The sequence below is a fragment of the Netta rufina genome, assembly GCF_964035555.1.
Source record: "Netta rufina genome assembly, chromosome: 6".
Lineage (NCBI taxonomy): Eukaryota > Metazoa > Chordata > Aves > Anseriformes > Anatidae > Netta > Netta rufina.
This window is the reverse complement of record NC_140129.1, coordinates 23862589-23881736: the sequence shown is the minus strand read 5'-3', so window position 1 is coordinate 23881736 and position 19148 is coordinate 23862589. Positions and strand designations below refer to the sequence as shown.

The following is a 19148-nucleotide window of genomic DNA, read 5'->3' as shown; positions in this document are numbered from 1 at the left end:
GGGCCCTTCCCAGTAACTTGGTGGGGTGGTTGCTGTTGTGGCTGGCCCCGAGCTGGCTGCTGTAACGTGGCACTCGGAAGGATGGAGCTGGCGCGGGGACAAGTGGTGACATTAGGCTGATCCCAAACAAACCGAGCCTGGAAGCGCGCCAGGGGAACAAAGAGATGCTGGAGCGGCCTCCAGGTGGGAGCGGGCAGACAGCAGGCTTAATTGGGCTTAGGCTGGAGCTGGATCAGTCTTTGCGAGGGATTATGACCCCTCCGTCTGTGGAGGCACCGCGGGGGCCCCCGGGTCCTCCTGCTCAGTGTCCTGGCAAGGCCGTGGGCAGCGTGGCCGTGGTGTGCCCACGCCGGGGGAAGCCCTGGGGCTACGTGGGAGCGGTGCGTGGGGTCGTGGGGAAGGGACAGCAGCTCCCCGTGGGCCCCCGCAGGTCGGCATGGGAGGGCTGGGTCTGGTGCGGGGACCTGCTGTTCTCTGAGGACGCTAGGAGCTGGAGCAGGGATGAAAAATAGCCAGAAATATGATTAGGGGATTGGTGAAAATGCCTTAGAGTACAAGCGTTAAGAGCTCAATCTGTTTGGCCTATAAAAATAGAAGATTGAGGGGTGACTTAATTACTGAGCATAATTACTTCGCAGGCAGAAAATACCAGGTAGTAAAAGTCTCTCTCATCTAGCAGGGAGAGGACACGCGGGAGCCAGGGGCAGGAAATGGGAGCTGCGGGCGGGTTACGAGGCGCAGCACGCGAGCCACAAAGCTCCCCGGGGACGGGCACGGCCTCCCAGGGACGCAGCATCCTTGCAGCCACCTTCTGGGCGATGGCCAGCTCCTGCTCGGCGCCAGGGCGGCAGCACGGCCCCGCTGCTGTTCCCAGCTCCCTTTCTCCCCAGCCCAGTGAGCGCCTGCCAGCGGTGCCCACATCCCCTTTCTCCCCCTCTCTCTCTCCAGCTGGAGCCGGTGCCGGGGCGCAGCGTTGCCCGCAAGCCATGGGGCAGGAGCGGAGGTTTTGACGCCATCCCCAAGAGTTCCCAGAGCCATGACTGCAACCGTGCAGACGCTGCGCTTCAAGCTGCTGCCGCCGCACGACACGGGCCAGGAGTGGGCGCACAGCTGCCAGCAGGAGATCGAGCGTCGCTACCAGGTGGTGCCCTCGGTGGTGTGCGCCATGTGCTGCCTCTTCGGCATCATCTACTGCTTCTTCGGTGAGCCGCCGGGGCGAGCAGAGAGCGGGGCGAGGGGCGGAAAGGCGATATTTGCCCTCGTGGTCCCTGTGGAGGTGGTGGGGCACGGGGCTGGCCGTGGCCCCGCTGACGGTGGGGGTCTCTCCGCAGGGTACCGCTGCTTCAAGGCCGTCATGTTCCTGACGGGGCTGATGTTCGGCTCCATCATCATCTTCATGCTGTGCTACAAGGAGCGGGTGCTGGACACGCAGCTGAGCGTGGAGGCGTCGGTGGGCATCGGGCTGGGCATCGGGGTGCTGTGCGGGCTGGTCACCATGCTGGTGCGCAGCGTCGGCCTCTTCATGGTGGGGCTGCTGCTGGGGCTGCTGCTGGCGGTGGCCACGCTGGTGGTGATGGAGCAGTTCTACCACCCGCCCACCGTCTGGATCCCCATCGCGCTGCTGCTGGGCGTGGGGATGCTCTTCGCCGTGCTCACCCTGCAGTGGCAGCGCTTCTTCACCACCCTCTCCACCGCCGTCTTCGGCAGCGCCATCATGACCGTCACCGTCGACTACTTCATCGAGCTCTTCCTCCTGGTGCAGTACATCTACGAGCGCATCAAGGTGGCCCCCGCGCGCCCCGTGTGCTGGTACAGCTGGGTCATCCTGGGCGTCTGGCCGCTGCTCACCACGCTGGGCGTCCTGGTCCAGTGGAAGGTCACGGCCGAGGGCTACTCTCACACTGAAGGTGCGCAGGGGACGGGGAGGGGGAATAAAAACGGGGACGGGGAGGGGCTGGACGCGGTGTTTTGGGGTGCAGCGCTGACCGCCCCCCTTGCCCCGCAGTGATCATCAGCCGGCAGCAGCGCCGCGTGCAGCTGATGCGCATCAAGCAGCGGGAGGACCGAAAGGAGAAGAAGAAGAAGCGGCGGCCCCACCACCCGCCGCCACACCAGCACAAGGCACACCCGCCCGAGCCCGCCTACCGCCGCAAGCCCAACCCCGTGCGCCGCTTCGATGGGGACGTGCTCTCCCCAGTGAGTCCCGCGCCCAGGGTAGAGATCTCCCCGGGCCTCGGCCGCCCCTTCCTTCTCCATGCGGGCGGGCTGGGGCGCAGGGGGAGAGGTGCCCAAGGGCCAGCAGCGTGTGCTGGGCTGGGGGCGCTGGGTTTGGGGGCTGGCAGAGCTCAGGGTGGGCTGGGGTGGCGCGGGATGGAGCGGGCCGGGAGCAGAGCCCCCTGACCTTCTCTTCTGCCCCCTCTCCCACGCAGAGCTACATCCAGAGTTTCCGGGAGCGGCAGACGGGCCCGTCCCTCACCAGCCTGATGGCCAGCTCCCACGCCGTGGTGGACCTGGACTATGACTGCAGCTCCACCGTGCCCCTCACCACGGGCTCCGGCCCCGCTGTGCGGGTATAAGCCAACCCGGTGACCTCGAGCGACACCAGCACCCCAGCCCGCTCCCGCAGACCCCAGGGACACGCGGGGCTGCTCCTTCGGCCTCGGGCGGCCGTGTGCAGCCCCGGGGTTGTGGAGGCTGCGGACGGAGACCCTTGTCGGGGCAGCGTGGGACTTGGCTAGGCGAGCCCAGGATGCCCGCGGGTCCGGCGGTGCTGGGGACACCCTTGGGCAGGGACTGAGCCCAAGGACTGGGGACACGAGCACCCGCGGACTCGTGGGGCGCGGTGCGAGCGGCTCTGCTGCGCCTTTCTCCATGGCCCAGGCTCGTCCTGCACCCCCACACCTCCCTCCCCATACTCGAGCCCCCCGTCCCCCAGAGCAGCTCCCCGTGCCTGTTCCCTCCCCGTCGTGCCCCCACAGCAACTCCCCAAGTGCCTGTGCCCCGCGTCTCTGTCTCAGAGAGCGCCTCTCCGAGCCCTCGCCCCGAGTGACCCCCGAGCATGTGCGCCCCATCCCACCCCAGCCCCAAGAGCAGCCCCCGGGCAGCGCTCCCCAAAACCTGCCTCCTTAGGGCCCCCCTGCCCTAGCCACCCTCCTTGCCCCCAGAGCAGCTTTGCCTGCCCCCTCCTCGCTTTTCCTGGGCTGGACCAGGGCAGTCCTTGGGCAGCAGCTGCCCGGGCCCAGCGGTCCCCGTGGGGATGGTGCCGTGGGGTGGAGGCACTGGGGAGCAGGCAGCACCCATCTGGCATGAGCTGCACTGGTGGGGCACCACGTACATCTCCCTCAAAGGTTTTGGTGGGAGACAGGACGAGGGATGCAGCTTTTGGGTGAGGCCGGGCTGCCTCAGGGACCCCCACAGCACCAGAGGCCATCGCGGTGCTGCTGGCGACTGGATTTTGTAGTGGCTGGGGGGGGCCTGGGGGCAGCAACTCTGCGGGGCAGGGCAGGAGCCCCTGCCCAGAGCGCTGCTGCGGACAGAGGCTCCCGCCTTGTACATACTTCTCTTGCTGTGATTTGTATTAATTTATTACGGAGTGAGCCAGGACTTCCCCACAGGCAGGACGGCAGTGGGACCAGAGCAGGGTGCCCCCCCCACCCCGGGGTGCCGTCTCATCCCCGGCTGCTGCCCCAGGAGCTGCATGTTTCTGCCACGCCGTGTCTGCAGCGCCGCGCCGCCGTCCCCCTTCCCAGCCTCTTTTGTAAATGTGCCAAACGCTGCTGAGGCCACGGCCGCACAGTAAAGAGCCTTTCGGAGCCGGCGTGCCACGGTGGGGGCTGCGCCGGCGGCAGGGGGGAGAGGGACCCCGAGGTCTGTGCCCCGTGGGGACCTGCTACCTGGCCGTGCTGGGCTGGGACCCAGCGCTGGGGAGGAAGAAGCCACGTCAGGAAAAAAAAGGCTGTTTAATGCAGAGCCATGGGGCCGGAGCAGGATGGAGATGGTCTCCCTGTGTCTGTGTGTCCCGGGGGAAATGCGACCCCATCTCCCAGCACTGCCATCTGTCCGTCCATCTGCACGCAGCCCCCGCGCTGCATCCCGGCTCCTAGCTCCCTGCGGGCACACAGCCAGTCAGCATCCATGGGGGTAGTGGGCACACACGGGGTGTCCCAACAAGGCACCACCCCAGGCATCAGCCCCTCCAAGCGACGGTGGGTGAGGGCAGGGTGCCAGGGGTGGGCGCAGGAGCCAGGGAGGCTGCGGGGTCACCGCTGGGGGCTCCCAGTGTGACCCCGTCCCCGTGGGGCCCCCTCCCCGCTCACCCTCCACGAGGAGCCGTGCGGTGGAGCGGTCATCGAAGGCGTCGCAGGTGTACGAGTCCTCGTCCTCGGGGCCCACGCGGTGGATGATGAGCGTGCGGTAGCAGTCCAGGTTGCAGATCTCGTACTTGTCCCCGGCGAAGATCTCGGTGTCCCCGCGCAGCCAGCGCACGCGGCCCCGGGCGTGCGACACGGTGCACTCCAGCGTCGCCTTGTGCCGCGCCAGCACCGTCTTGTCCCGCAGCGGCTTCACAATCCTGATGGGCAGCGCTGGCGTGCAGGGCAGGGACATCAGCACGGGGACCCCACGGGGCAGGGACATCAGCATGGGGACCCCACGGGCCGACCATGTCACCACCACGGCGCTGGAGCCCGGCCACCCCGCACACGCTACCTTCCACCTGCAGGCTGGCCTCCGAGGCGGCCGTCCTGGCCATAAAACGGATGCGTCCCGCGTCCTCAGGGCGCACAGCGCAGAGCAGCAAGAAGTGCCGGGGCCCTGTGGGAGGTGGAGATGGGCACCGCAGTAAGCAGGGTGCTGGGACCCTGCCCGGCCCTACAATCCACACCAAGCGGAGCTCTCCCAGCCCCAAAACGGGGCACGCAGGCTGCCCAGTGCGGGGTGCATGCGGCACCTTCTTGTCGTATCTTCACCGTGCTGGACACCTTGATCTTCTCCCCGTCGCGGAACCACTCGCCTGCCACATCCCCATGGGACACCTCGCACGTGAAGACGGCGTTGTCACCCTCCCGCAGCCGGGCATCCTGCAGCTCCTGCACCACACGCACCTGGTGCTCTGTGGGACAGGGGCAGGGTGCTGGGACCGGGCGGGCAGCCAGCACCTTGGAGGAGAGAGGGTGCCCAGGGGCCGTACCGTGGACGTGCAGTGTGGCGGAGGCCTGGCAGTCGCCCGCATCGCAGGTGTAGACCCCAGCGTCGGGCAGCTCACAGCAGCTGAGCTGCAGGAGGCGGCGCCGACCCACCGAGTAGATGCGGCAGTGGGGCCCCGGCCGCAGCTCCCTGCCGTCCTGTCAAGGGGTCAAGGAGTGTCAGGAGGGCTGTGTGTCCCCCCCGCCCTGCCCACAGCCCCGGCTGGGGGATGAGGGTGCTGCTGTCAGCCTGGACAGGGTGGTTGTGGGCCCTCACCTTGAGCCACTTCACCTCGGCGGTGGGGCGAGACAGCTCGCACTCGAAGGTGGCGACCCCCGACTCCGGGACCCCCTGATCCCGCGGGAGCTTCAGCATGGTGATGGGAGGCTCTGAGGGGAGAGGACACAGGGTGGAGTGCTCCAGGGGAGAAAGGTTTTGGCTTTGGGGTGCAGGGATGTGGAGCGGTGCCTGGGGATCTCATCGTAGGGCTTCCAGGCACCGCTATGGGCAAGCTCCCCACGTGCCCGGAGTGGCCCTGCTGAGCGCTGCCACCTCCCCAGCTGGAGGACAGGCAGTGCTGTGTCCCCGTGTCCCCCAGTGCCGTACCCCTCACGATCAGGCGGGCGCTGCAGCGCAGGGTGTCGGTGGTGAAGGTGATGGTGCCCGAGTCCTGCAGCGTGAGCCCCTCCAGCGTCAGGCTGTGCGTGCAGCCCGTGGCACTGATCCGGCACGTGCTGCTGGGCTTCACCCGCACGCCGCCCCGTGCCCACACACCAGGCACGCCAGTGTGGGACAGCTCCAGGAGGAAGGTGGCTGTCTCCTTCTCGAAGGTCTCCACGTCTGCCAGCGGCCTCCGGATCGACACCTTCCGGGCTGCGAGGGACCACGCTGATGAGCGGTGCTCACCCATGCCCCTGATCCTCCATCTCCCAGACCTTGCTGGAGCAAGCCCCACGTCCAGCTGCCTTCCCTCTGCCCATCCCTCTGCCCACCTCCCTGTCTGAGCACAGCCCTTCCCTGCAGCATCCCTGCAGCAGGAGGTGCCCCCATCCCCGTCCCCGTCCCCGCGGGGCCCGGCGGCACTCACGCTCCACGCTGAGCTTGGCCTGCGTGCGGTCGTGCAGGCTCTCGCAGCGGTAGGTGCCGCGGTCGGAGGGGCTGACGCTGCGGATGGTGAGGGTGCGCCGGCGCCCCGACTCCTGCAGCTGGTGCTTGCCGCTGGGCTGGAGGAGGACGCCCTGCTTCAGCCACTGCACCTCGGCCGCCTCGTGGCTCACCTCCACCTCCAGGCACGCGTCCTGCTCCTCCTCCGCCACCACGTCCCGCAGCTTCCGCACGAACAGCACCTGCGCCTCTGCAGGGACAAGGTGCGGGCACGGGGTCAGCGTACGGCCCCGGGGCTGCCCGTGCGGGTCCGTCCCTTCATCCCCTTCACGCTCACCTTGCACGCTCAGCCGGGCCGTGCTCAGCAGCCCCTCGGCATTGGCCGTCACGGTGGCTGCGTCGGCCGGCTGGCAGCGCCGGATGGTGAGGCTGTGGCACAGCCCGCTCCTGGCCACCAGCAGCCGCTCACTGGGCACCACGGGCTGCCCGTTCAGCTGCCACGCCACGGCCACGTCCTCGGGGGACACCATGCACTTGAAGGTGGCGTCGTCCCCCTCCAGCACCGTCAGGCTGTGCAGCTCCGCGATGATCTCCACCACCCTGGGCACTGCAGCGGGGGCGTCAGGGCGGGTGCCCCCCGGCACAGGGCGGGTGCTGGAGTTTTGGGGGTCCCTGTGCAGGGGGCTGATGCTCACCCTGCACCGTCAGCGTGGCCAGCGTCCGGTCATCATTGGACTCACAGCAGTACTCGCCGGCGTCCTCGGGCCCCACGCGGCTCAGCACCAGCGAGCGCTCTCGCCCCTGCACCCTGACCTCCCGGCGGGTGTCGGGCGCCAGCGGCCGCCCGTCCTTCAGCCACACCACGTCGCCCCTGGCCTTGCACAGCTCGCACCACAGCACCACCGTCTCGCCCTGCCGCGCGCGCACGTCCGAGAGGCCGCGCAGGAACTTCACCTGCAGCTCTGCACAGCCGAGCCCATGCATCAGCAGGAGGGTCCCCACCCTGCACCGTGGCGCGTCCCCCCCAGCGATGCTCACCCCTGACACTGACGTCGAACTGCATCTGGTCGTTAGGGGACAGGCAGGTGTAGACGCCGGCATCCTCCTTGGCCACGTTGCAGAGGACCAGGCTGTGCACGCGGCCGTCCTGCCGCAGCTGGCAGCGCTCGCCGGCCACCACGTGCTGCTGGGGACCCAGCCAGGTGACATCGGCTCGCTCCTTGGACACCACGGCGGAGAGCACGGCGCTGCCGCCCTCCAGCACCAGCAGCTTCTCCCGCTCCTCCTGCTTGTTCACGAACAGCACGGGCGCCTCTGTGACAGGGAGCAGGGGCTCAGCTTGGTGTTGGGACGAGGAACATCATTCCTGCCCCCTCAGGGGACATCTTTGCAGGCTTACCCTTGACGTGCAGCGTGAAGTTCACCTCGTCGTCGCCGGCATCGCAGAGGAAGACGCCGGCGTCGCCCAGCTCCACTTGCTTGATGGTGAGGCTGCGTGCGGGGCCCTCGCTGCACACCAGCAGCCGCCCGCCCGAGCGCAGCGTCTGCCCGTCCTTCTGCCACTGTGCCACCGCCGTCTCCGGGGACAGCCGGGCCACCAGCGTGACGCTGTCCCCCTCCAGCACCTCCAGCGGGCTCCGCGCCTCCTCCTTGTTCAGGATGCGCACGGGCTGTGCTGTGGAGAGCAGGGGATGTGGCACGGGTCAGGGGTGACCAGCGCAGGGACAGGGCGGTGCTGCCGATGGTGGGGACTGCTGTGGTGCCACAGCACGTCACCACAGAGCAGGGGCAGTGGGGTGACAGTGCCAGCAGCTGTGGGGTGCCTGAGACACTGGGGGTTGCTGTGGGTCACAGCGGGGCTGACTGGGGGTGTCTGTGGGGCAGGCTGGCCATGTCTGGTGGCTAAGCTCCCCCCAGCAACAGGGCCCCAGGCAGGAATGCTGACAGAGCCTGCTCCTGCATCCCCCCCTGCACAGGCAGCCCAGCTGCTGGGTCGGGGCCATTAATTTCCACCCCCTCCCCAGCCCAAGCGCCTTGCTGGGATGGGGGATACCTGCCTGCGCCACCCCCCTCCCACCCGCACGGCCCGCTATCCCCAGCTGATAAAGTCTGGGGCTGAGCTCAGCCCTTGGCAGCCAGAGCAGGAGGAGAGGCGCCTGGGAGCCGGCCAAGGATAAATTTAACCAGCCCCTGCCTGGGGAGCCAGGAGGTATGCGTCTGACGGCCCTGACATGCCCCTTCCTCGCCGACAGCTCCAGCAGGACTTGGGGACAGGGCTCCCCCCGTCCCCTGGTGCTGCTACCCTGTCCCCTGCCACCAGCAGCAGGTCACAGAGCTGTCCCCTCCCCTCTCCGGCACTGGGTTAACCTCGGGAGCACCCGGGGAGCGAGGGACACCCGCCCTCTCACCTGCCACCTCCACGCTCGTCACCATGCGGTCGCTGGCAGCGTCGCAGACGTAGCACCCCGAGTCCCCGGGCTGTGCCGCCCGCACCGTGAGCTCCCGCAGCGCCCCGCGGGACACCGCCTGCACCCGCTCCCCCAGCTGCACCTCCCGGCCGTCCCGCAGCCAGCGCACGGCGGCATCGGGCCGGGACAGCTCGCAGGCCAGCACCAGGTCCTCCCCGGCCACCAGGCAGCGGTGCTCCGTGGCGCCCGTGTTCCCCACGATGGTCACCGGCGGCTCTGGGGCTGGAGAGAGACGCGGTGTGACACCGGGAGCTCCGGCTGCAGGGTGACGTTGCGGGGTGGGGGCAGAGGAAGGCTCCCTGCGCCTCATCCTGAGCATTCAGCCTCTGCCAGCACCCAGTGCACCCTTGGGAGGACCCACTGCAGCCGTGGGTGGTGCCGTCCCGCGAGGGAGCTCCCCCTCACCTTCCACAGAGACGCAGAAGGTGATGCTGTCGTCACGGGTGTCGCAGAGGTACTCCCCCGCATCCCCACCCGTGGCACCCAGGATGACGAGCGAGCGGCGCGCCCCGTCCTCCTCCAGCCGCACGTGCCCCGTGTCCTGCAGCTTCTCCCCGTCCTTGTACCACTTCACCTCCCCGTGGGCGTGCGAGAGGAGCACCTCCAGCGCCAGGTCCTCCATGGCCCGGCAGTGCCGGCGGGTCAGCAGCGCGTCCCTCTCCAGAATCCTGACGGGGGGAGCTGCGGCACCGCTCAGCACCACAGCTACCATTAACCACGGCCGGGAGCCCCTCGTGCGAGGCCTGGCTCATGGGGAGCTGTGCCAGGGGGCTGCCTATGGCCAGGGTGCTGAGGGGAGGACCCCACCACCCACCACCACAGCCCCCCAAATCCATGGGTGCATGGCACCCCATGTCCACACGCCCAGCACCCACGCCCCAGCCCCTCGCTCACCAGACACTTGGACGGTGAAGGTGACCGTGTCATCGCCAGCATCACACACGTATCTGCCGGAGTGCTCGGCTCGAGCAGCGGGGATGAGCAGGCGCCGCTGGGCGCCCTCCTCCTCCAGCACCAGGCTGCCCCCAGCCTCCAGCCTGACGCCCTCCTTGGCCCAGCGCACGGGCGCGTCCGCGCGGGACAGCTCGCAGGCCAGCCTCACCGTGTCCCCCGGGGAGGCCTTCACAACGGGGGGAGGTCTCCGCGGCTGCAGGATCATCACCGGGGGCTCTGCAAGCACGGCGGCACCCACAGCTCCAGGCAGGAGCCGGTCAGCCTCAGCCGGGCTGGGAAGGGCTCCCTGCTCCCTGCTCCCCGCTGACCTGACACCTTGACGTCGAAGGAGACAGCCTCGTCCTTGCTCTCACAGATGTACTCGCCCGTGTCCTCTGCGCTGCTCCTGGGGATGAGGAGGCAGCGCCGGGCGCCCTCCGCCAGCAGCCGCAGGTTGTGGGACTCGTCCACCTCCAGCCCGTCCTTGAACCAGCGCACGGGGGCGTCGGGCACGGACAGCTCGCACCGCAGCTCCACGCGCCCCGGCGCCTGCACTGCCAGCTCCAGCGAGCGCTGCGCGGGGTGCAGGATCCTGACTCGTGGCTCTGGAGGGGCAGGGTGGAAGGGTGAGAGCTGCTCGCCATGCTGCTACACCCACTGCTTACCCTCACCTGTGTCCCCATCCAGGGGCTGTGCAGGTGCTGGTCACAGCCTCTCCGCCCAGCACACGGGGACAGAGCCACTGCAGGCCAGGAGCAAAGGGCGCACATCACAGCCCAGCTTCCCCTCCCCTGTGCCTTCCCAGCTGTGCCACCAACCTGCCACCACAACGTGGTAGGACACAGAGGTGTCCCCAGCTTCACAGATGAACTCTCCTGTGTCCTGCAGCTGGGCGCAGGGCAGCACCAGCCGGCACCGTGGCCCCTCGCGCCCCAGCACCAGGCTCTCGCCCTCCTCCACCTCCTGCCCGTCCTTGTACCAGCACACTGGGACCTCAGCACGGGACAGCTGGCACCACAGCTCCACGCGCTGCCCGGCCGTGTAGGCGTGGGGGGCCCCCCTCGTTGGAGCTGACGATCCTCACCGGCGCCTCTGCCCGGGGACAGGGGGCTCAGTGCGGTGACAAGGCAGTGCGTGAGCCCCATGCCCCATGTCGCCCCCGGAAGCTCACCAATCACAGTCACCCTGAAGCTGGTGGCATCGTCCCCAGCATCGCAGGTGTACGTCCCTGAGTCCGACAGCGCGGCGGTGGGGATGTGCAGCCTCCTCAGGCATCCCTCCGACTGGATGGCCACGGTCTCAGAGGGCTCCACGGCCTCGCCGTCCTTCAGCCAGCGCACGGGGGCTCCCTCCGGGGACACCTCGCACCCCAGCAGCACCGGCAGCCCTGCCGGCACCTCCTGGAGCCGCTGGGCTTCGGGCACCGGGGCGATGCGGGCTGGTGGGGCTGGGGGAACCAAGAGGATCAGGGCTGGGGCTGAGTCCCCATGCCTGGCCCACAAACAGGGTGGGCTGTGGGGGCTCTGGGTTGCTCCAGCAGGAGATGGAGCAGCCAGCCCTGCCGAGGAGCTGCAGCTGCTGCATCCCGCAGTGGGACAGCAGGGAGACAGTGCAGACAATAAAGGGGGAAGCAAGGGCAGGAGGAGAAGGGCAGGGTGCCCCTGTGCCGCGCACCCACCTGCCACGGTGATGGTGTAGAAGACGGAGTCGCCGCCCGCGTCGCAGACGAACTCTCCCGCGTCCTGCGGCCGGGCGCAGGGCAGCACCAGCCGGCACCGTGGCCCCTCGCGCTCCAGCACCAGGCTCTCGCCCTCCTCCACCTCCTCCCCGTCCTTGTACCAGCACACCGGGGCCTCGGCACGGGACAGCTGGCACCACAGCTCCACGCGCTGCCCGGCCGTGTAGGCGTGGGGGAAACCCTCGTTGGAGCTGACGATCCTCACCGGTGCCTCTGCCCGGGGACAGGGGGCTCAGCACGGGGCGATCAACCCGAGCTGACGGTGGGGCAATGCAACCCCTGCGTGGGGCAATGGCTTCGCCTGCTCACTGCTTTTAAAGCTGGAAGCCACCACCTGATCCATGTTCTGCATGGCACAAGCGTTGTGCTGCCCTGCCCCGGGGCTCCCTCTGCTCTCACCCCTCTGGCACCCCAGCTCCCAGCCTGGCTGTAAATCCCTGCGTGGTGCCAATCCCCATCCCTCCTGCTCACCCAGGACACCCTGCTGAGAAGCCTTCAGGAGGTCAGGATGCGGCCCCTGTGTGGCCACAGGTGCTCCCACCACCACGTCCCCAATTGCAGCGGGCTGTATTTGGCCAGGGCAGTGCCACGGGCGCTCAGCACAGCCGCAGGCGGCACGGGGCACGGCTGGCACTAAAGCACCCAGCACAGCGACCTGCCCTTGTCCCGGCCCCGTGCTGGATGTCCTATCTGCCACCATCTGAGGGGTTTTTGGCCCCGTCAGGGCTCGGTGCCGGCACTCGGCAGCGCACCGCAGGGCAGCAGTGGCAGGCGGCCAGCTCGCAGGGGCCGACCTGCACCACGCCGAGCCCACATCCGCCCCGTGCCCCGATCAAACGCCCCGCGGCTCCCTGCCCAGAGGGGCTGCTAAAAGCCATCACGTCGCTGGGGACATTGAACCTGAAACCCCCCGACCTCCTGCTTGGGCCCGCTATTTCCCCATGCCCCCAGAGCCCTCTCAGAGCAGCGGGCGGTGTTAATCCCTTGGGAAGCGGGCAGCGAGCCCACAGCGGGGCCAGGCGGAGTGAGACGGGCTGAGAGCTCCAGCACGGGGACCAGAGGTGGAAATGGGGCCCACAAACAAAAACCTCTGAAGCTGAGGAAGCACAGCCACGGTGCAAGTCCACCCACAGCCACCTCCTGGAGGGCTCCACGTGCAGGAAGCCCTATGTGAAGGAGGAGGGGGCAATGCCCCAGCCACACCGATGGTCCCAGGGACCCCCAGTGCCCGGCAGCCACCAGAAAACCCAGAGCTGGTGGGGCTGTGGGCAGCTGGGCTCGTGCGCTGCAGCAGCCCGGGGGATAGCTGGGATGCCTGGGGGAGTCCAAGCGTGCCGCAGCAGCAGCACCACTGCCCCCAGCCAAACCTGCCCCCGTGCCAGAGCGGGCACAGCCCCAGGCTGCGGCACCCCTCGCGCCCCACTGACACCGGTACCCGTTACCCGGTGACCCAGCCCCGAGCTAACCGAGCCGGGCTCCCTAAGACCCTTTGAGCCTGAGGCATGCCAAGCTGCCGGGCTGAAAGGCCGAGCTGCAGCAGCTGGTGCTTCCCCTCCCTGGCGTTACAGGAGCTGAACTCCCCGTGCACCAAAATGCTGCAGGACAGACGGTGCCTCCTGCATCCCAAGCACTCCAGCCACTGCCTGTCCGTTCCGTGGGTGATTTTGTCTCCATCACGCTAAAATCCCTTCCTTCTTCCCCCTCCCAGCAGCTACCATTTTGCTGTTTCTCCCAGCCTCTCCTATCACCCGTCACACCGTGCACCTCCATCCCCTGCCATGAACTTCCCCCCACAGCCACCTCCTGCTGTTGCGGAGCACTTTTATCGCTGCCCTCAGACTGCCCTGCCACCAGGCTTTCCCTCTGCCCCCGTGCCCTTCCTGCGTCTGCGGGATTGTGTGTTTTGGGGCCAGCAACAGGAAGCCTTTCACTCCTTTTCGGGTTTCATTATCTTTTGCCATCTGAGCCGCCACCCACCCGTGCCAGCACCCCCCCTGTGGCCGGGGGAGCCGCTGAGTGGTGCCGGCCCCGCGTGCAGGCAGCAGACCCGGCCGGATCGCCAGTATCCAAGCAACCACTAATTTTTAGGTCAGCAATTAATGCTGTCCGTCAGCTCAGCCTCCAGCTGCAAGTCACCCCACGCCAGGTGCCGGTGCTCCTACACACTATTTTTAGGCCCTTGAGGGAGGTTTTGTTTACCGGGCAGCAAACACCCCAGCGCGGGGATGCTGGGTGCCAGCCCGCAGGGCTGCAGGGTGACCGAGCAAGCTGCCCGGTTTGCTGCCAGTCCTGGTGGTTTTACACACCAAAGCTGCCACAGAGCCCCCTGCCCAACGGGTGTGCTGCTGAGCATGCACCAGGAGCATCTCTGACATGCCACCAACATCTTTCCCTTTTGGTTCTGGCCATGCACCACCCCGGGATGTGTCCCCACGCACCCACCTGCCACGGTGATGGTGTAGAAGACGGAGTCGCCGCCCGCGTCGCAGACGAACTCTCCCGCGTCCTGCGGCCGGGCGCAGGGCAGCACCAGCCGGCACCGTGGCCCCTCGCGCTCCAGCACCAGGCTCTCACCCTCCTCCACCTCCTCCCCGTCCTTGTACCAGCACACTGGGGCCTCGGCACGGGACAGCTGGCACCACAGCTCCACGCGCTGCCCGGCCGTGTAGGCGTGGGGGAAACCCTCATTGGAGCTGACGATCCTCACCGGCGCCTCTGCCCGGGGACAGGGGGCTCAGTGTGGGCACTCAAAGTGTGCCACATGTGCCAAGTGCTGCTGTGGTGGCAGCTCCCAGCCCTGCCACCAGGACCCCGGGGGATAAGGAGAGGGGCAGGACACATGAAGTCACACCCAAGCTCATGCCCGCGGTGCCCAGCTCACCCGTCACGGTCACCACGAAGCTCACGGCGTCGTCCCCGGTGTCGCAGGTGTAGGTGCCGGCGTCTGCAGGGGTGGCCGAGCGGATGAGCAGCCTCCGCACGCAGCCCTCCTGCTGCATGGCGATAACACCGTCCAGAGGCACGGCCTCGCCGTCCTTCAGCCAGCGGACGGGGGCTCCCTCCGGGGACACCTCGCACTCCAGCAGCACCGGCAGCCCTGCCGGCAGCTCCCGGAGCCGCTGGGCTTCAGGTACCGGGGCAATGCGGGCTGGCGGGGCTGGGAGCCAGTGCAGAGGATAAAAACATTAGGGGCAGCTCCCCACCTGCTGCTCTTTCACTCACAGGACCCCAGGGCGAGTGCCCGCTCACCTTGCACGTGCAGCGTGGCCGAGTCCCGCACACCGCCGGCCACGAAGGTGACTGTGGCACCGCTCTCGGCCAGCTGTGCTCCCCGGATCAGCAGCGAGTGCTCCATCCTGCAGTGCTGCACGCCGTACCGGCCACCCTCCTCCTCCCCCAGCCTCACGCCATTCAGGAACCAGGCGCCCTGCACCGAGGCCGACAGCTCCAGGGAGAAGCGTGCGTCCTCGCCGTCCCGCACCCACGCGTCCTGCAAGCCCCTCTCCAGGCGAGCCGCGGGGGCTGCAGCACAGCAGGAGCTCAGCTCCGGCAGCCTGCCAGCAGCCATCACCCACACACAGCTCCCACGCTGCGGGACGCGGGGCACCCCACAGCCCCAAAAGGGTCCCCAAGGGGCTCTGCACCCTCACCGAGATGCACGGATCCGGGGAACTCCACGGGGCCGCTGCGGCCATGCTTGTTGACGGCGCAGACGCGGAAGCAGTAGTCGGCCTCGCGGGGCACGCTGTCGCCCAGCACCTGCACCCGGCCGGCCAGCTCGGTGGTGAGGCACTGCACCCACTCGCCGCCCGCCACCTCCCGGCGCTCCAGGACATAGGTGCTGGGCGGGTGGTGGTGCACGTCGGGCGCGGGGCACCACGTCAGCAGGGCCGCGTTGCTCTGCTCCGTGCTCATCTGGGCCGCCACCGGCGCGCTGGGGGGGTCGCGCTTCACACCTGCAACACACGGCCTGCGTTGGCTGCAGGGGGGCTCCCAGGCAGCCTTTTTCACTGGGGTGTGCTCCAGTGCAGCACAGGGGCGCTGATGGGGCTCTGCAGCCTGCCAACGAGTCTGGAGCCATGCTCAAAACCTTGTCCCCAAAGTGCCACCACAGCCATCCCACCTCTCCCCCATGTCAGCCCCTGGTGCATGGAGGGTGCGGGGCTGTTCCATGCAGCCTGGCCCTTACACTTGACGCGGAGCTGGGAGGACGTCTGTGACTCCCCGATGGCGAAGGAGATGACGCCGGCGTCCTCGCGGGTGACGTGCACCAGCACCAGGAGGTGCGTCCTGCCGAAGCTCTTCAGCACGATGCGGGGCGTCTCGTGCAGCTGCAGCCCGTTGTGGCTCCAGCAGATCCCCTCCACCGCCTCCCGCGTCTCCACGCAGAAAGCCGCGTTCTCCCCCTCCATCACGTCCAGCTTCCGCGGCAGCCTCTTCACAATCACCCCTAGGAGAAGAGATGTGTGAGGATGCTGGGGACCGGGCTGGGCTGGCTGGAGAGCAAGGAGCAGGGCTGGGACTGAGGAGGAGGTGGTGGAAAACAGTCACCTCGGACGGAGACCTCTGCGATGCTGCGCCCCTTGTCCTTCATCTGGCAGAGGTAGATGCCGTCGTCGTCCGTGCGGGCGTCGCGGATGGTCAGGCGCCGCACCACGCCGTGGTCCTCCATCACGTACTTGTGGCTGGGCTGCAGCTCCCGGTCCTCCAGGAACCAGGCGGTGGGGATGGTCTCCAGCGGCACGTGGCACTCCAGCACCGCGTCCTCCCGCTCCGACACCTCCACGTCCTCCAGCTGCACCTGGAACCGCACCCGGTGCTCTGCCGCCGGGAGAGACAGGCGCTGAGCACCCTCCTGACCACCTCCCTGGGCACCAGGCACCACCGCCACCAGCCTGCCCACCCCCGGGAGGCTGTGCCCACGTCCTGCTCGCCGAGTGTGAGCTCCCACGTGTGCAGGGCCCCCGCATTCCTCCCGTGTCAGGAGCACAGCCGTGGGGGTGGCAGACGGCAGACCCCTGCTCCCGACAGCTATTTTGGGTCGCAGCAGCTGGGGAGGAGGAATTTGGTATGGGGAGCACCCGGAGCCTCAGGAAGCAAAGCCTCCCCGTGCTGAAGCACAGCATGGACTGGGGAAACAAAAGGATGCCACCACCGGCACCTCGGCAGCGAGTTGTTGGGGCTGCAGGAGCGGGCACCCAGCACGGTGCGGGGAGTGGGGCAGTGCTGGGCACAAGGGAGGTGCGGGGCAGGGATGGTCCCACAGCCGTGGTCCCACAGCCCCATCTGGGAGGGACTCCACGGTGCTGCGTGCTCCCCAGGGGCCCTGGCACGCACAGACGCCTGCCCAGCAAACCCTGACCCCACAAACCCATCCCGGGGCGCGCACCTACCCTTCACCTGGAGCTGCACGGCGCTGAGGGTCTGCCCGGCCGTGTTGGAGGCGGTGCAGACGTACAGCCCCTGGTCCTGGGGCTTGCAGTACAGCACCTTCAGGATGAAGTAGCCCTCCCGGTCCTCGTAGATGAGGTGCCGGCGGCTCGGGGCCAGGGCCTTGCCGTCCTTCTGCCAGATGATCTCCGGCTTGGGCTTGCCGGTGACGTAGCAGCGAAACTTGGCGTGCTTCCCTGCGCTCACGGCGAATGCCTTGGCCCCTGGCACCCCGTTGGGCACCGGCGCCCAGGTGTCGGACCCCGCGTGCCGGTGCCGCCGCGGCTGCGGCTCGGCCAGCAGCTGGGGGCCGTTGGAGGGGGAGCCCCCGGGGGTCCCATCCGTCGCCCGCGGCTCCACCAGGAGCACGGCTGCAGCCAGGGCCTCCCGGGAGCCGCTGCGCGCCCGGCACACGTAGACCCCCGCGTCCGGGGGCCGGGCACCGAACAGCTTGAGGAAGTGCCAGTCCTCCGGCGCCTGCCCCACTGCGAAGTGGCTGCTCTCGAAGAGGTCGCCGAGCTTGTGCCCGTCCTTCTCCCACTCCAGCAGCGGGCGGGGCTGCCCGGACACCCGGCAGGAGAAGGTCACGTCCTCCCCCCGGCACACCCGCAGCGATGAGGGCCCGACCAGGAAGGTGGGTGCCTGGCTGCCCGGGCAGCCTTCCTCCTCCTCCTCATCCTCCTCCTGCTGCAACTCCCCCGCCTCCACTTTGAGCGTGGCCGCAGCGTAGGTCTCGCCAACGCTGTTCTTGGCCTTGCAGACGTAGAGGCCGCTGTCCTGGGGGGTGACCCGGGACACCAGCAGGCTGTACACGTTCCCCTCGGCCTCCACGTGGAAGCGTCCCGAGGGCTTGATCGGGGCCTTGTCCTTCTCCCAGAGGATGCTCGGGCGGGGCTCACCCGCGATCTGGCACCTCAGGACGGCGTCGGCGCCGCTTTGCACCGTGAAGGCGCGCGGGTAGGCCAGGAACCGGGGGGCGCCCCCAAGCCCCTCCATCGCCGGCTCAAGGCAGGAGGGCAGCGGGCAGCATCAGCCTGGGGGCGCAGAGAGCAGGGAGGGGGCTCAGGCTGCGGCAGAGGGACCGGCGTGGAGCATCGTGCCTGGAGCAGAGCCACCGAGCCCAGGGGTGGAGAGGGGACCCTGCCCAGAGGGGCGCAGGCAGCCGCTCGCTGCACCCCAGGGTGCTGGGGATGGGGACGGCCGAGGAAGGACTGGCCCAGCACGAGCCCGTCCCCACCCGCTGGGGCATTCCTGCAGTATCGGGTGGTGGCAGGGCCGCATTCCTGCAGCATCTGGGCTGGCTCAGCGCACAGGTGCTGATAAGGGGCTGTCATGGGGCTGGAGGCATCCGGCCGCATCCGGGCGCTTCCTGCCGGGCTCAGTGGGGCAGGGGAGCTGGGGCTCCCCGGGAAGAGGTGGTCCCACGGGCAGGATCCCCACCGGGGGTGGCCAAGGCCAGGACTGGACAAAATCCATTGCTCGAGCCCCGGGGGCACAGGGGATGGCCGGAGGGACGGGCCCTGCTTTCAGAGGGCACTGCCTCTGCCCCCAGCGCTGCAGGTAGCCGTGTCCACCGGCACAGGGCAGCGTGCTCGGTGCCTCCCCGGGGCGAGCATGCACTTTGGCCTCTGTCTGCACCACAGCCAAGCCGGGCAGAAGCCTCCGTGCCTCCCTCGGGGAGAGCAGGAGCAAAGAGAAACCCAAATATTCCCTGGCTGGGCCAAAGGTGAAGGTAGGACAGAGCCCGTCCCCGAGGGCCAGCTTCTGCCCCAAGCCCTACCCCGGTGGGTGCACCCACGCAGACACATCCCTGCCACCTCCCCCTGACCCACAGGCCGCCCCCTGGCAGCCCCCCCAGGCAGACACGGGCAGCCCCGACGGCTCGGTGGCTCCTCTCCCCCCTCAGCCACCCCTTCCCCAGTCACCCCGCCACCCCCTGCCCCGCACACACCTCGCTCCAACGCCTCTTCCCCCGCCGGCACCCTGCTCCTGCCGCTTCCCCAGCTCCGCTGCCCGGCGTCAACACGCAGGGAGCGAGCGTTACGAACGCCTGCAGCTGCTGTCCCCAAAAATACCCTCTGATGACACGCCGGGTTGATAAGGCTGAGCCTGCTCCATTCAGCGCCTCGGCGGGGCAGGGCTGGCCTATGTATAGCAGCAGGCAGCAGGGCGCCGCAGCACGGAGGCTGTGGGGTGCAGCACCCCCATCTGGGTGCGGGCTCAGCCTGGGGCAGCAGGCAGGGTGTTGGATGGGACGCACGGCGTGGGGACGGGATGTGCCGTGCAGGGTG

At 68.5% G+C, this 19148-nt stretch overlaps 2 protein-coding genes across 2 annotated transcripts; one reads left to right on the top strand and one right to left on the bottom strand.

Annotated features, from left to right (window-relative positions):
• The first annotated feature begins 1030 nt into the window (after window positions 1-1030).
• On the top strand, window positions 1031-2666 carry TMEM198 (transmembrane protein 198). The gene is made up of 4 exons (XM_084288791.1): window positions 1031-1202; window positions 1332-1907; window positions 2006-2196; window positions 2430-2666. Exons 1-4 carry the CDS (start codon window positions 1037-1039, stop codon window positions 2574-2576), a joined length of 1080 nt encoding a protein of 359 aa, XP_084144917.1. The 5' UTR covers window positions 1031-1036; the 3' UTR covers window positions 2577-2666.
• Window positions 2667-3940: 1274 nt separating this feature from the next.
• On the bottom strand, window positions 3941-18923 carry OBSL1 (obscurin like cytoskeletal adaptor 1). The gene is made up of 27 exons (XM_084289488.1): window positions 18809-18923; window positions 16821-17891; window positions 15979-16248; window positions 15617-15877; window positions 15078-15383; window positions 14677-14949; window positions 14309-14584; window positions 13870-14142; window positions 11368-11640; window positions 10861-11136; window positions 10508-10768; window positions 10019-10294; window positions 9651-9926; window positions 9162-9437; window positions 8697-8978; window positions 7688-7963; window positions 7327-7602; window positions 6984-7250; window positions 6626-6895; window positions 6272-6538; window positions 5791-6057; window positions 5461-5573; window positions 5189-5342; window positions 4949-5110; window positions 4708-4812; window positions 4317-4583; window positions 3941-4107 (listed from the first exon to the last, which is right to left on the bottom strand). Exons 2-27 carry the CDS (start codon window positions 17851-17853, stop codon window positions 4100-4102), a joined length of 7044 nt encoding a protein of 2347 aa, XP_084145614.1. The 5' UTR covers window positions 17854-17891; window positions 18809-18923; the 3' UTR covers window positions 3941-4099.
• Window positions 18924-19148: the final 225 nt, after the last annotated feature.